The 13920-nt window shown below is 43.6% G+C and overlaps 1 protein-coding gene across 3 annotated transcripts in view; it reads right to left on the minus strand.

The window, feature by feature from the left end:
• CCNY (cyclin Y) overlaps positions 1-13920 on the minus strand; it is a 234159-nt gene that overhangs the window by 79435 nt on the left and 140804 nt on the right. For all 3 annotated transcript variants that reach the window (XM_010389413.2, XM_030940401.1, XM_010389414.2), the window contains one exon: positions 1033-1067. In XM_010389413.2, coding sequence (XP_010387715.1) covers positions 1033-1067 — 35 coding nt within the window. The remainder of the gene's footprint in view (positions 1-1032; positions 1068-13920) is intronic.

Raw genomic sequence — 13920 nt, forward strand, 5'->3', positions numbered from 1 at the left:
GAAGTTATCAATCTTCTATGGGCATAGCATCACGTCCCTTAAGTGTAAGAGCCCAGCTTATGAATTTCTTCCCAACTGCATTTTGTCCATATTTTCAAAGGGCAGAGAATACAATATTATGGCTTTAAGTCTCTTTCATACACAGCTTTAGGAATAAGTATTTCAAGATCTGCAAATACATAGATGCAGACAGTCTAAAAATCCTGAGAAAGACCCTTGTATGGTTCTGTTTTTAGAATGAGAACTTACAGCATACTTATTTTGATAATTTACACCTGTTTCATCATTCCATACCTCTCAGAGAGTTTTCTTTCCTAAAGGGGCATATTTCTAAGAAGGGGTGGCTAGGACTTGCCTGGTACATAAGGTGTGGAGTAGGCGCTGGAGCCAGCCAACTACACCTCTGCTCAAGGAAGGAAGAGGGATAAAGTATCTCAACGGGGCACCTGCACCTGACCACCAGGGGAGGGAGACATGGCTAAGAATGGCCAAAAGACTACAGCCAAATGTTTGAACATCTTTTTTTAATTTAGTGTTATCAAGTTTATCCTCTTTCTTGGAGCATCAGAAGAACATGCAGACTCTACTGGACCCACAAACAACAAATGGGAAGAGTCAAGTGTGGAGACAGAGAGCCTCATGGAAAACAATTATGTGTTTATTCAAATGAAACTGAGCTGCAAGAGAGAAAGAGTAATTTGGGGGTGAGGGTAGAGAAAGGAAAGGATTCAAAAATTAAAAAGAAGTGCCTTTCGCTTGGACTTGCTGGGTGATGTTTGAGATGTTATTGTTCACACACATCATCTCATGAACAATAGTGGTCTAGGGCTTCTGGAAAAATATTTGGGACAGTGGACAAATACCGAGTAATGCTTGTCAAATTACAAACCTCACTAAGCATAAGTACACTGCAACATTCTTCCAAGTATCTACAAAGCACATGAGCCATTTTCAACCATCACAGACACAGTTATTTCAGCTCTTTATACCGTACAGTCATTATGAAAAACACAGGGAGACAGCTTCACTTACATGGTTAATGAAGAGACTCTTGCGTTTTTCTCTCACTGTGAAAACAAAAGATGCAACAGAAATGTTACATGCCTGCATGCCAACCCCTGGCAGGTGGCTGAGGACTGGGCCCCTGTGTTGTGGTCCCATCCTTCCACCAACCAACATACCCACTTGCTCATTTATCAAACATAAGAATATGGGACCTGCACAAACGCAGATCTGAATGAACTTGGCTCACAAAGGGAAATATAGACCCATTTAAACAACAGCACCCTAACAATATAACCGCAGCTGAAATCAATTAAGGGGTAACAGATTCCATTAACTGAATAAAAAAGTAATTAGTAACCGTCATGAAACTCATATGCATCTATTAGTTTAACATAATTAATAAATAATAGGACTATTTATTCCCAACCCTACCAGACCCATAAAGCTCCACAGCATATAAGGGAAATATAAATAACAACAACATCTAGAAAGCATTGAGATCCAGGAAGACGACGTACATCAGCGGCGTTACTTATCATGGAAACCCATTATTCTCCATGCTGGGTGCTGGTGAATACAGTGGTCCTCTGTCTGGGAGGCCCCTGGAGCTCCTTGTGGCACCCACCCCCAACCCCATAAGGCTGACAGAGGTCACCATAATTGATACTGCTCTAACAAGGTGGCTTCTCACACTGCTGTCTGTACACATGGCCTGTGTTGAGCAGCTCAGCCTCCAGTGTCCCCAGACACCAATGTTTCTCAGAATGGAAGCCTGCAGCCCCAGAGAGGTAGAAGGGTCAGTCACAGGGAACACGAAGAGCTTGCAATAACCTAGTATCACTGAACTTTGCATTTTCTTTTCTGAAGGCTCATTTTGTGGGTACAGATTAATCCATCAACACATTTATTCGTTACTGTAAAAGACATGAAAAATAGGTTTCCTTCAAGGAGATAACATCCTAGGTCTCCAAGAATCAACAATGTTATCTTGGGGTACCCTAAAACAACAGTGTACAAAAGATAGAGGAAGGCTTTCTCCTTCCAGTCCATGCCCCCACAAAGCAGATTTACTACTGTTTTGAAAGCCTTCCTGCTGATCTGTTGGAGGGATGATGGAACTGTTTTTCTAACATTCATATGCTGTTCTTAGGCTCACAAAAAAACACTTCTCTTTTCCATGGAAATCTTGTCCTCTCTGGAATGAATGCTGCTTTCCACCCTTGATATCTCAAAGATAACAAAAGCAAAAATGCAAAAGCAAAAATTTGTCTGAGGATACTGTTAGGCACTTTAAAAAGAGACTGACACACAGAAGGTAGCTCGATGGACCCATGTGCAGGCGATCAGCCCCCTGCTGTCAGAGGACAGGGCACCCTGGCCATGCCTGAGGCCAGACTACCACACAAAGAACATGAGTGCACAGACGGCAGCGACAAACTGGTCTGCTATGCATAGCATGGAGGCAGAGGGATTACATTTTACCTGACTCCAAGGAAGCATCCACATGTAAACCATAGCAAAACAAACAGGATGGTCTGGCTGGAAGCTCTGGGTTTTAAATTCCTGGCATGCATGCATGCATGCATGCATACATACATACATACATACATACAGTGTGTGCATGCACGTGTGTGTGTTTTCTTTAAATCAATTTATACTAAACTATTATGCATGCAGCCAAGGATAGGGATATGATGATAATTCTATGGTGATTTCCTACTGACTGAAGGGATCTGGAAACCTTTTCTACATGGGCGACAGAACTCACAGGGAACCCACAATATTCTGAGATGACAGTCCTTCTCAGAGCATCCCAGTGATAGGTTTGTGCAAAAGAGACTTGTGTCTCCCAATTGTGGGGACCACCGCATATACTAAGGTCACCTCAACACCCTACATCAGCCCCTGCCTTCAGCAAATGAAAGATATCCATGCCTCAAAAAATACCAGCGCTTCCTATATGGGTACTATTGAGAAGACAGGAAATATTCACACATAGAAGTAATGGCTGAGATGCATAACCTTCAATAAGTCTGACCAAGAAAGCTGATATGGTTTGGCTGTGTCCCCACCCAAATCTTATCTTGAATTCCCATATGTTGTGGGAGGGACCCAATGGAAGGTAATTGACCTGCATGGGGCAGGTCTTTCTCATGCTTTCTCATGCTTTTCCCATGCTTTTCTCATGATAGTGAGTAAGTCTCATCAGATCTGATGACTGTAAAAAGGGGAGTTTCTCGGCACAAGCCCTCTTCGCCTTGTCTGCTGCGATGTGAGACGTGCCTGAGATACCTTCCACCATGACTGTGAGGCCTCCCCAGCTACATGGAGCCATAAGTCCATTAAACCTCTTTCTTTTGTAAACTGCCCAGTCTGGGGGTATGTCTTTATCAGCAGTGTGAAAATGGACTAATACAAAAGCTTTCAAACAAACAAACAAACAAAAAAAAACTACAGCAGACACAGAAGACTATTATAAACACACATGCCATTCTTGTCTGCCACCTACAAGGATCAATCTCAGGAAGGAATCAGGTCATTTTCATGAACTCCAACTGGCTGCAATCAGAATGGTGAAGAAAAACGAAAGTTCAGAAGACTATTACAAAACACCTGAGGATAAGCTATCTGCATCTATTACAGAATCTCTCAGGCATTCACTGCTTCTATGCAAATGAACACCTACACACTACCCTATTTCCTCAGAGCAACCTGGGGCTCCTGGGGCCTGAGTCAGGTGCCACTTTCCTGTATGGTTTTGTAATGCCCCTTCTAAGATAAGAGGGCCTTCGGCAGATGAAGTCTGCACAGTTTCTGAGAAGATTTTCCACACATGAATCCCTATGGCCGACTGGCTTTTGGAGTGTCTTCTGCACCCCCAAACCAACAACCTATCCCTACATAAATGGGGAGAATTCCTGATATCCATGTTAGACCAAGTGGCCCACTACTTTGACCATCCTGCCTGGATTGGGGGGACACTCTACCCTCTCTGGGCTAACTCCTTCTCCTGGGAATCTGGAGTTGGGACACACAAGAAGGGCTCTGCTCAATCTTAACTGAGGGTATGATGTGTAAACTTCAGACTGGGGTGGGGCTCATCTCCTGCTGTGCAGGAAAGAATGAAGCAGCAGATCTGACTGCCATCCTTAAAGCACCTGTTGCGAGGCTGGCCCTTGGCTGGTATCTGGGAACTCGGATTTAGAAGGGTTCCCTTCCGTTGTTCCTAACTGGTAAAAGTGGCTCACTGTGCCTAAGCTGTCTGAACAAATATGCTCTATGCCGCATACAGTATGGTTTATTTCCTTCTGGGAGTCTGGAACTTTGGTACTTAACAGGCAGACCCTTCTTACATAAGCGGTCCTCCATAAAAATCCTGGGTGCTGGGTTTCTACCCAGGAGTTTCCCTGGCTGACAACATTCCACAGGTGTTTTCACAACTCATTTGTGAATGGGGGGATGAAGTGCAACCTGTGCAGCTCCATGGGCGAGGACTCGCCCCATGCACCTCTTCCCTGTACTGAGTTTGCCTCATGTGCTTGCATTGTAGTAAGTTACAGTCATGAGTATGACTGTATTTTGTGTCTTATGATTCCTGGACCCCCCACACAGCTGCCATGCAGAGAAGCACGGTAGAGGGAGATGGGCAGAAGGCAGGTGCTGCCTTGGTCCTAACAGCTTTTTGGACCCAGTTCCACCAATTTGTGAGCTGTCTGAGATACCCTCAGTGTCCTTAAAATTAATTACTCCTTTTCCCCTAAGCTAGCTGGAGCACAACCAAGACACTACTATGGGGGAATAAGATAAGTAGAATCTTTTTTTTTTTTTTTTTTTTTTTTTTTGAGACGGAGTCTCGCTCTGTTGTCCAGGCTGGAGGGAAGTAAGCTGACTCACTCCGCCTCCCAGGTTCAAGCAATTCTCCTTCCTCAGCCTCCTAAGTAGCTGGGAGTACAGGCGTGCACCACCACACCCAGCTAATTTTTTGTATTTTTTAGTAGAGACAGGGTTTTGCCATGTCAGCCAGGCTGGTCTCGAACTCCTCACCTCAAGTGATCCGCCTGCCTTGGCCTCCCAAAGCGCTGGGATTACAGGCATGAACCACCATACCCAGTGATAAGCAGAATATTTTACAGTGGCATATCACCTGAAAAGACTGACAGAATTGCCCAAATCTAAATCTGGCTTTAAAATAAATTTGAAACCACTGAGGCTGATGTTGGTACAGCTCTGAAATTAAAAATGCTTTAGCTATTTTATGTAATGGTATAAGCAATATGCCAACTCATTCCTAATAGCTGGTTTCAGTCATCTTTAAAACTTCAATATTTTTGGTCACTATAACATATCAATCAAAATCTCTGGAGTTTTCTGAGTTAATGTCTAACTGAATTAATTAATAATCATGTTTTGCTTCTTTAGGGAAAACAGGCAATAAATTGATATAGATCATAAATTTTTTCTTTCCTGGGAGAGGAATAATAGCAATCTCCTTTGACACAATCTATGATAGTTAAGAGGATTTTTAATTGGCTAAAGTGACAGTCCATAAGGACGTAAACAGAAAATGTACCAGTGGCTTTAAAAATAAGCCATCTAAAATCAGCAAAAACAATACAGTTGGCATTAAAAGTCTTCTCCTGATAAAATGGGGAGTTAAGAGAGTAAAAGGCAGTGCTTGCAATCTGAGGGACAAACAAAATTACACTTAAGTTGCTATGGGATACCCTCTTGCCACAATGTCACGCAAGTAACTCTTTAAAATACAACTTTCAACCTAGTGCCTGATTATTAATGAGGATTTATTAACAATCTAAACATAATTTCAGCTGATTCCTGTCATAGGTCGGCATTTAAAAGACTACCTTGGTTTCTCCTCTTCCATTTCCAATTTTTTTTTTTTTTTTTTTTTAAGAGATGAGATCTCACTATGTTGCCCAGGCTGGTATTGAACTACTGGGCTCAAGCAATCCTCCTGTCTTGGCACCCCTCAAAGTTTTGGGATTACAGGTATGAGCCACCGCACCTGACTCTCCTCTTCCATTTCTAAAATAGACCGACCTTCCAATGGCAAGTGTTAGCCACCACCAAGCCATAGGATGCTGGTGCTAAGAAGGTCCTAAGATACCTAAGATACCCAAGATACCCTTTCTTTGGCAAATAAGGTAAGAGCCCAAGCAGGCCAAGAAAGGGAGGGCCCAGAAGAAGAGAGGAGATCGCGTGAAGGACCCCTTCCTCTATACACCCGCCCTCCAACAGGAGCATCACTGGTGTGAACAGACACCTCTGGCATCTGCATAAAATGAGTCCCATTTAAAAACAGAATGACAATTAGAACCAGGTATGAACAGAGCTGTGCTATTCTACAAAGAAAATCTACTTAACTGATTACTCTGGATGTGAAGGACTGGCAGGCCACACAAGAGGCAGGCTTCAACTAAAGAATGACAGAATTTTGTTTGGATATACGAAGCTAATTGCTGAGGTAGCTCCAATGCAGATCACAAAGATCTGGCTGAAAAGAAAAGGTTTCATTTCCCTTTCCTTTTTACTGTGGGTAGCATAGATCAGGCCTTGAATAGTAAAATTAAAAGTTCACTATTAACTTTTCTTATAGTAAATTTGAGATTACCACACAGTTCCTACAGTTTTCAATAATTCAGGGAATTCACACACTCAATTCAAAACAACTGTTGAGCACCTGTTCAGAGTGCACATGGAGGCTCCTGCCCTGCTGAGCTCCTGCCCTGACAGGGAGGTCGTCATGAACACAAACGGCCAGGACACAAAGTGCACTGTAGCAGGAACATCACCCACACTTTGGAGCTCAGAACAAAGCATCCTGGTGTGGCCATTTCCCCCAGAGGCACACCTCCTGTGCTGCAGGAAGGAAGCTTCCAATTAGACCTCTGGCCTGCTCTGAACTGTCCCGGACCTGCACTTATTTCTAAATCTGGGCACAGAGGAACATGACATTCTGTGCATTCCAAGTGAAATCTAAATAAGCAAAGCCAATGAACAAAAACGAAAAGACACAGAGACATTTCTAAGATGTTGAGGGCACAGCCAGTCATGGAGAGGAGAAAATTCCAGGGAAGAGAATAGGAAGCAGACGAAGGAAGAACATAAGAAGAAAACCATTCAAAGAACAAACATCCATCTAAACTGCCAACTCACTCGAGAGGTTTTCTGTTTCCCATAGAGAATATCTAAGGCCAAAGGATTTCTTCAGAAGCACAGAAACTTCAACTAAGTGGCATCCATTTAAAACTTTTCTGCTAATTAGAAAAGAAATGCATGCTTATTGCAGAAAATTTGGAAAATACAGAGCTGTATAAACAAGAAAATGCGACTGCAAATAAAAATTAAAAGCTTGCTTGGAAAACACAGAGATACATAAAACATACACACACACAGACTGAGTATCCTTATCACCCCTTATCTGAAATGCATGGGTTTAGAATTTTTTTTATCAGATTTTGAAATTTTGCATTATTTGAGCATCCCAAATCCAAAAATCTGAAATCCAAAATGCTCCAATGAGTATTTCCTTTGAACATCAGGTTGGTGCTCAGTAAGTTACAGATCCACCTTGGAGCATCTCAGATTTCAAATTTTCAAATTTGAGAGGCCCAACCTGTTTAATCCAATAATCCAGAGACAATCACTATTAATATTTTGACGTGTATCCTTTGAGCCTCTTTTGTGTGCATGCATACAAAGCAAGCATGATGGATACTTTTGCATATGAATGTATTTGTATATAAATACGTGCAAGTATACATGTGCTCACATATGAACATGCCAACAAAAATATGCCCATTTTTCTATTGGTGTGTTAGCATTTTCACTGATTGTATAATAATTCTTTAATACATAAAGGCATTAATCCTTTTTCCTATATATTGTGATATTTCCATCACTGATGATTTCATTGTTAGGATGCATTTTGACATGAGTTTTCACTTTTAGGCAATTTCCTCCATTGCTTCTACAAACTTACATGCCCCTTCCCCATTCTGACACTAAATAGTCATGTATACTATTTCTAGATGATTATGATTGTATTTGTTACATTTACTCTACCACTAGTCAATCCATCAGAAATCTATCCTGACACATGGTGGAGGTGAGGTTATCATTTTATTTTTTAAGTGAGACTTAAAGTGTTGTGTATTCTATTATAACGAGCTGCTATCAAATGCTGGCTGACATAATTTCAGACCTGGCCTCCTTCTGGTTTGCTTCCAAGGTGTGTTGAAGCAACTCTTTTTTTTTTTTTTTTTTTAATCTTTATTTTTTTTGTAGAAATCGTGGCGGGGGATGGGGTCTCACTATGCTGTCCAGGCTGGTCTTGAACTCCTGGGCTCAAGCAATCCTCCCCGCTCAGCCTCCCAAAGTGCTGGGATTACAGGAGTGAGCCACTGTGCCTAGCTTGGAAGCAGCTCTAAGATGTGGGGGTCCATGATCTATCTTTATCAAAGAAACACAGAAAGACGGGACAGGGCACAGCAGTGCACAGAAGCCACCCTCTACTCTTGTCCTGGCATCCATCCCTTCTCCTCCTGGTCAGGCCCAGTGTTCTGGTGCAAGGTGTCACAGTCAGCACAGAGGAGCTGTCAGCACAGACAAGCTAGAAGATGGCACAGACCCAAGTCAGGGTAGAAACTCAATCCAGCTGAGCAAATGAGAACCTACACTCCAGAGTAAGGATTGTATTTACTGAGAACTTATGCTGTCTTACATACAGGGCTCGGTGCTTTGATGGATTATGCATTTAGTCCTCCTGACAATCTTACAAAGAGGTACTAACTCCATTTTACAGTGATAAAATTGAGGTTCAGGGAAATCATGTGGACGGATCATATGCACCAAGATTATGTGGAGAGTGTTGGATCTAAGCCTCCAGCTCAGGCAGTCTGATTCCAGAGGATTGCTATCTTCAGGCAATCATTCCAAGGCATTAACTATTCTTATATGGTGACCGCATCAGATTATCCTGAAATTCAGCTGCCTCCCTAGATGTCACAGGGCAGCCAGCTGAAAATATAAGCCACGTAAGGTAAGCTATAAACATGGTAAGCTATGAAAAGTATTTACAAGGTTGTCAGTCTGTGCCAACTGAAGGGGAAATGCAGGTGCTCAGAGTTTTTAAAAAGAGAACTGAAGAGTAAGAGTTTATGGCTACCAGCAGGCCACAAGTGCTGTTTAACAGTAAGACAAGGCTGTGGTAGACAGGGCATCAAACTCCCCCAGCCTGGGGGAATTATCCCTGCTAACCTCTATTCTGGATCTGTGCTCACTGAGCAATGTTCTGCCTGGGAACAGGGCAGGTCAGGAGAGAGGATATGATAAAAGGCATACTGAGAAAACTGACATTCTGGGTCTAAATGATTCATTTGAGTTTCTACTATATCGGCAGCTTTCTCCACACTGGAAAGCCCAAGAGACGAAATACTGGAGTTGGATGATGTTCCCAAGAAAAGTGAGCCACGGCACCCAAAGAGCGCCTCTCCTGTGCATCTGACTTACAGGGCAAGACCTGGCCAAGAGATCTGACACCTGCCCCTCCCCTCCCCCACGCACCTCAAGAGAAGACTGCAGAGGGGAGAGGGGAGGGCTGGCCTGAGGATGGCACGGTATGATGAGTTCTGACCCAGAATAGGAAAGCCCAAACACACCACCTGAGCCTACAACCTCCTGTCCCTAAATAATGGATGTGTTGTTTTCTAACAAAGCTAGGGAAGGTAGGAGAAGGTAAAGCTGCAACACAAAACAGAAAGCCACTACTCAGGAAGACTGCCACTGTGCCACGGCAGGTCTGCCCAGGGTGGGTCATGATGCCCTGCCTTCATTCTTTCATTCCCCTGTCCTTGTAAGTTTCTTCTATGTGCTAGCCACTTCAGAGACTATGGAATGTGTAAGGCACAGTTTCTATTCATGAGCAAGACGCAATACAGCAGATAAACAGGCTATTTATTTCTATACCATAAAAATAATCACCTCCACACGGAGGAATATGCAAACTGCACTGAACATAATGCCACTGATTTTCTGGCAAACCATTACTCTATGTGTCACTAAGAAAGAAAAAAAAAAAACGCCAATTAAATTTTGGCAAGTCACTGTGCTGATTTCAGAGGTGTTCCAGCCAAGTAAAGGTGTCTATCAGAATCAATGGAATGATGGGAAACAGGGGAGCATCACCTACGAGGCAGTCATTGGGTCAGCAGGGGCAGAGGGCAGGTGTTGTGGGCAGAGCATCCCACAGGTGATGGTCTTGCAGGCCTGCAGGGGAGGGGACCCACAAGAAGGTGAAAAGGGCTCTGTGTGTGTGCTGGCATCTCACTGTTCCAGTGGTGAGGAAACAGACGGTCAGACAGGGAGGAGCCTAAGAGAAGCTCCACTTGCAGGCAGGTGGAAGAAAGGTGAGACAGGACATGATGGAAGCAGGAGGCTGGGAAAGGGCCTTGCCACAGACCAGGTGAGGAAGGAGGAGAGGAGTTCAGGAGATCGAGACCATCCTGACTAACACAGTGAAACCCTATCTCTACAAAAAATACAAAAAAATTAGTCAGGAGTGGTGGCAGGCGCCTGTAGTCCAAGCTACTCGGGAGGCTGAGGCAGGAGAATGGCGTGAACCCAGCAGGAGGAGCTTGCAGTGAGCCAGGATCGTGCCACTGCACTCCAGCCTGGGTGACAGAGCGTCTCAAAAAAAAAATTAGATGATGAGGGAGAGAAAGCTAGCAGGAGAGGAAAGATGCTGACTTCTGATATGGACATGCCAACCCCAAGGAGCAAGTATGATTTCCAGACTGGCTGCCTACCAGGCGGTAGGAAACACCTCTGGAATGCATGCTTACAGTGCCAGGACAGGGTGGCTCCTCCTTGCCAGGGGTCCTGGGAGAGGTTGGCTCAAGGGATTCCCAGTGAGGATCCCAAAGTACCTGTTACATCACAAGTAATGAGCAGACATTGCTGAGGGCTCGCTGTGTGCCTGGGACTCACCCTACTGCTTCAGGAGAGCAACTGTCTGAGGAGACAGGTGTGCCCACTGTCAATTTACAGGAAGTTATGACCCAAGAGATTATGTGACTGTAAATCCAACTAATGGCAGGCAAGGGCCTAAGACAGAGCTGGGTCCTAGAGCCTTACCTAACTGGAAGCCAGAGGCTAGTTCCCTGCCACTGGGGTGGCCACAGGCTGGCGAGGGCATGGGCAGCCCAGCACGCACAAATGAACCTGTCTGCACACTCAACTACTCATGGCTTTTGAGTACCCACCCTCCTCCACACATCCCAAACTAGAGGGAAAGACAGGTGAGGTAGTAGTTTTTGCAATTCTTTTATTGAAATGGTCTGTCACAAGTAACTTAGGGCTAGACTAGAGCAAAGGTCCCCAAACCAAGTATTCAAAGAGACCTTTAAAAGGGCTGAGGTGTGATGCAGGAACCACCTTCCTCCCTCACAGCTTCACAAAGAAAGGCAGGCACACCCGAGCTGGGACCTGCACCTACCTGGTGTGAAAACCTCCAGGGGCGCCAGACGAAAAGACAAGCAGCCACTGGGGTTGTGGTAACCACCTTCAAACCAGGTTCATGTGTCTTTCCTCTCCTGCCAGCCTCCTGTGCCACAACCTGGAGGCTTCTTTGTCCTATGGATTTTCCCTGGAGGGGTGCTGGAAAGACTTCTGGCTCTGAGTTTACAGATATCGTAGTGAGGAAGGTTTCCAACAGGACCTGCCTCTTGAGGCGTTAGACTCCCAAGCAAAGTTCGGGGAGGAGTGAGGGCAGCAGAGCAGGAGGGCAAAGGGCAGGGTGGGAAGGTGCAGCAGACCGCAGACTGCTGTCCAGGCATGCACTCCCCTGCACCTGTCTGGCCATTTATGATCAGAAGCACAAAGGCAGCCACGGGCATGCACATTAACATGTTATATGAATTGGAAAAATAAAATCAGACTTTTTCTGACAGAAAGTAAGACTGATTATAAGAAACAGGTGTGACAGGCAAAAATAAAAATAAATATCTAATTAAAAAGAAAGTAAGACTGATTTGACTGACTGGATTGACTATGATGCCTGGCTTTACCAACAAAGTCATATGAAGAACCTGTAGCATTCTGAGGAAAATATATTTAAAACAAAAGAGAAGCTGAAAACATTAGTTCGGAGGAAAAGAGCAGGTGGGGGTTGCTCAATTCAACATATATTTGAGTTCTTTCTATGGGTCTGGCACTGTGAATGCCAGAGATATATAAACGTGAAGACTTGGAATAAATTACGATACAGTGAAGATCTCTGCAGCGACAGAGGAGCATGCAGACTGCAGTGGGGCAGCAGTCAGGGAAGGTGATCTAAGATGAAGCCTAGATTTATTCTCCCAAAGCTCCCAAGGGTATCAGGTTAAGCTAGGTGCCACCAAATGTAAAGAGTAGTAGATATAATTAAAAGTCATGTGTTACATTTGGTAAACCTTTTTTGAAAGGTTTGAAGGTTTGGTAAACCTTTCCAGAAACTGTAAAAATGAGTGACTCCTCTAACTGAGTAACTCTTTTGCAAATCAAATAGATTCCAGTTCTCTACTGTCAATAAAACTGAAAGGGAACAAAACTGAACTGTAGCTGATTATTAGGAATTATTTTGGTTGATAAATCCCTTGGAGATTTTTCGACATATAAACTAGATGAAGTAGAAAGAATTCAATGATATGACTATAATAAACCTCTTTCTATTTCTATCTATTTATATAGATGAACAAAGTTCCTCAGCACTTACATCTATAAAAACAAAGGCTTGGCCAGGTGCAGTGGCTCACATCTGTAATCCCAGCACTTTGGGAGGCCAAGGTGGGAGGATCACGAGGTCAGGAGTTCAAGAGCATCCTGGCTAACACGGTGAAACCCCGTCTCTACCAAAAATACAAAAAATTAGCTGGGCGTGGTGGCGGGCGCCTGTAGTCCCAGCTACTCGAGAGACTGAGGCAGGAGAATGGTGTGAACCCAGAAGGCGGAGCTTGCAGTGAGCCGAGATCGTGCCACTGCACTCCAGCCTGGGCGACAGAGTGAGACTCCATCTCAAAAACAAAACAAAACAAAAAAACAAAGGCTTTGATGATGAAAAGTGCCTCATTTCAGCAATAAGTAATATCCAACCACAGAAGCATCTCACCAAGAAATGTTTTTCCAAAAAGTATTTCACTTTTCTGTTTAATAATTATCCGTTAAAACGTACAGGCATCCGCCACCACGCCTGGCTAATTTTTTGTATTTTTAATAGAGACAGGGTTTCACTCTTAGCCAGGATGGTCTTGATCTCCTGACCTCGTGATCCACTTGCCTCGCCCTCCCACAGTGCTGGGATTACAGGCATGAGCCACTGCACCCGGCCTAGGTCATATTTTTATAGAAAAGAATATGATAGTGTGATAAATGACTTTCCAAAATCAAAATATATTATACTACTATAAAATTTTATGGAGAAAATAGAATGGAAATACAAATTCAAGATGATAAAGGAGTGATATGAAATTTCCAACTGTTCGAGAGGAGCATGTTCATACATTTTTAAAGGACTGACGGGTATCAAATCACTATGGTATTAAATTTCATCTGAAACATTTGTTAAAGAAAGACAGTTTATTTTAAAAAATCAACGTTTATAATACATCAGAAATTATATGCTTTGATAAGGTAAAAAAATTTTAAGGTCAACATAAAAATGCCTGAGGGAGTTGTTTTTCAAAATTGTTTTCCATGGTATGTAAGCAAAGGAACAAAGCATGAAAATCACTGGTGTATGCTTAGGTCTTCCCTATGGCACTTGACATGCCCTGAGGAGACACACCGAGCAACTGAGGGCAGCTAGAGAAAGGGGCATCCCAGCATCTGCACACACAAAGGAGCTAAAGACAGCTGGGAATG

This window comes from Rhinopithecus roxellana, chromosome 11 (assembly GCF_007565055.1).
Source record: "Rhinopithecus roxellana isolate Shanxi Qingling chromosome 11, ASM756505v1, whole genome shotgun sequence".
Classification (NCBI taxonomy): Eukaryota; Metazoa; Chordata; class Mammalia; order Primates; family Cercopithecidae; genus Rhinopithecus; species Rhinopithecus roxellana.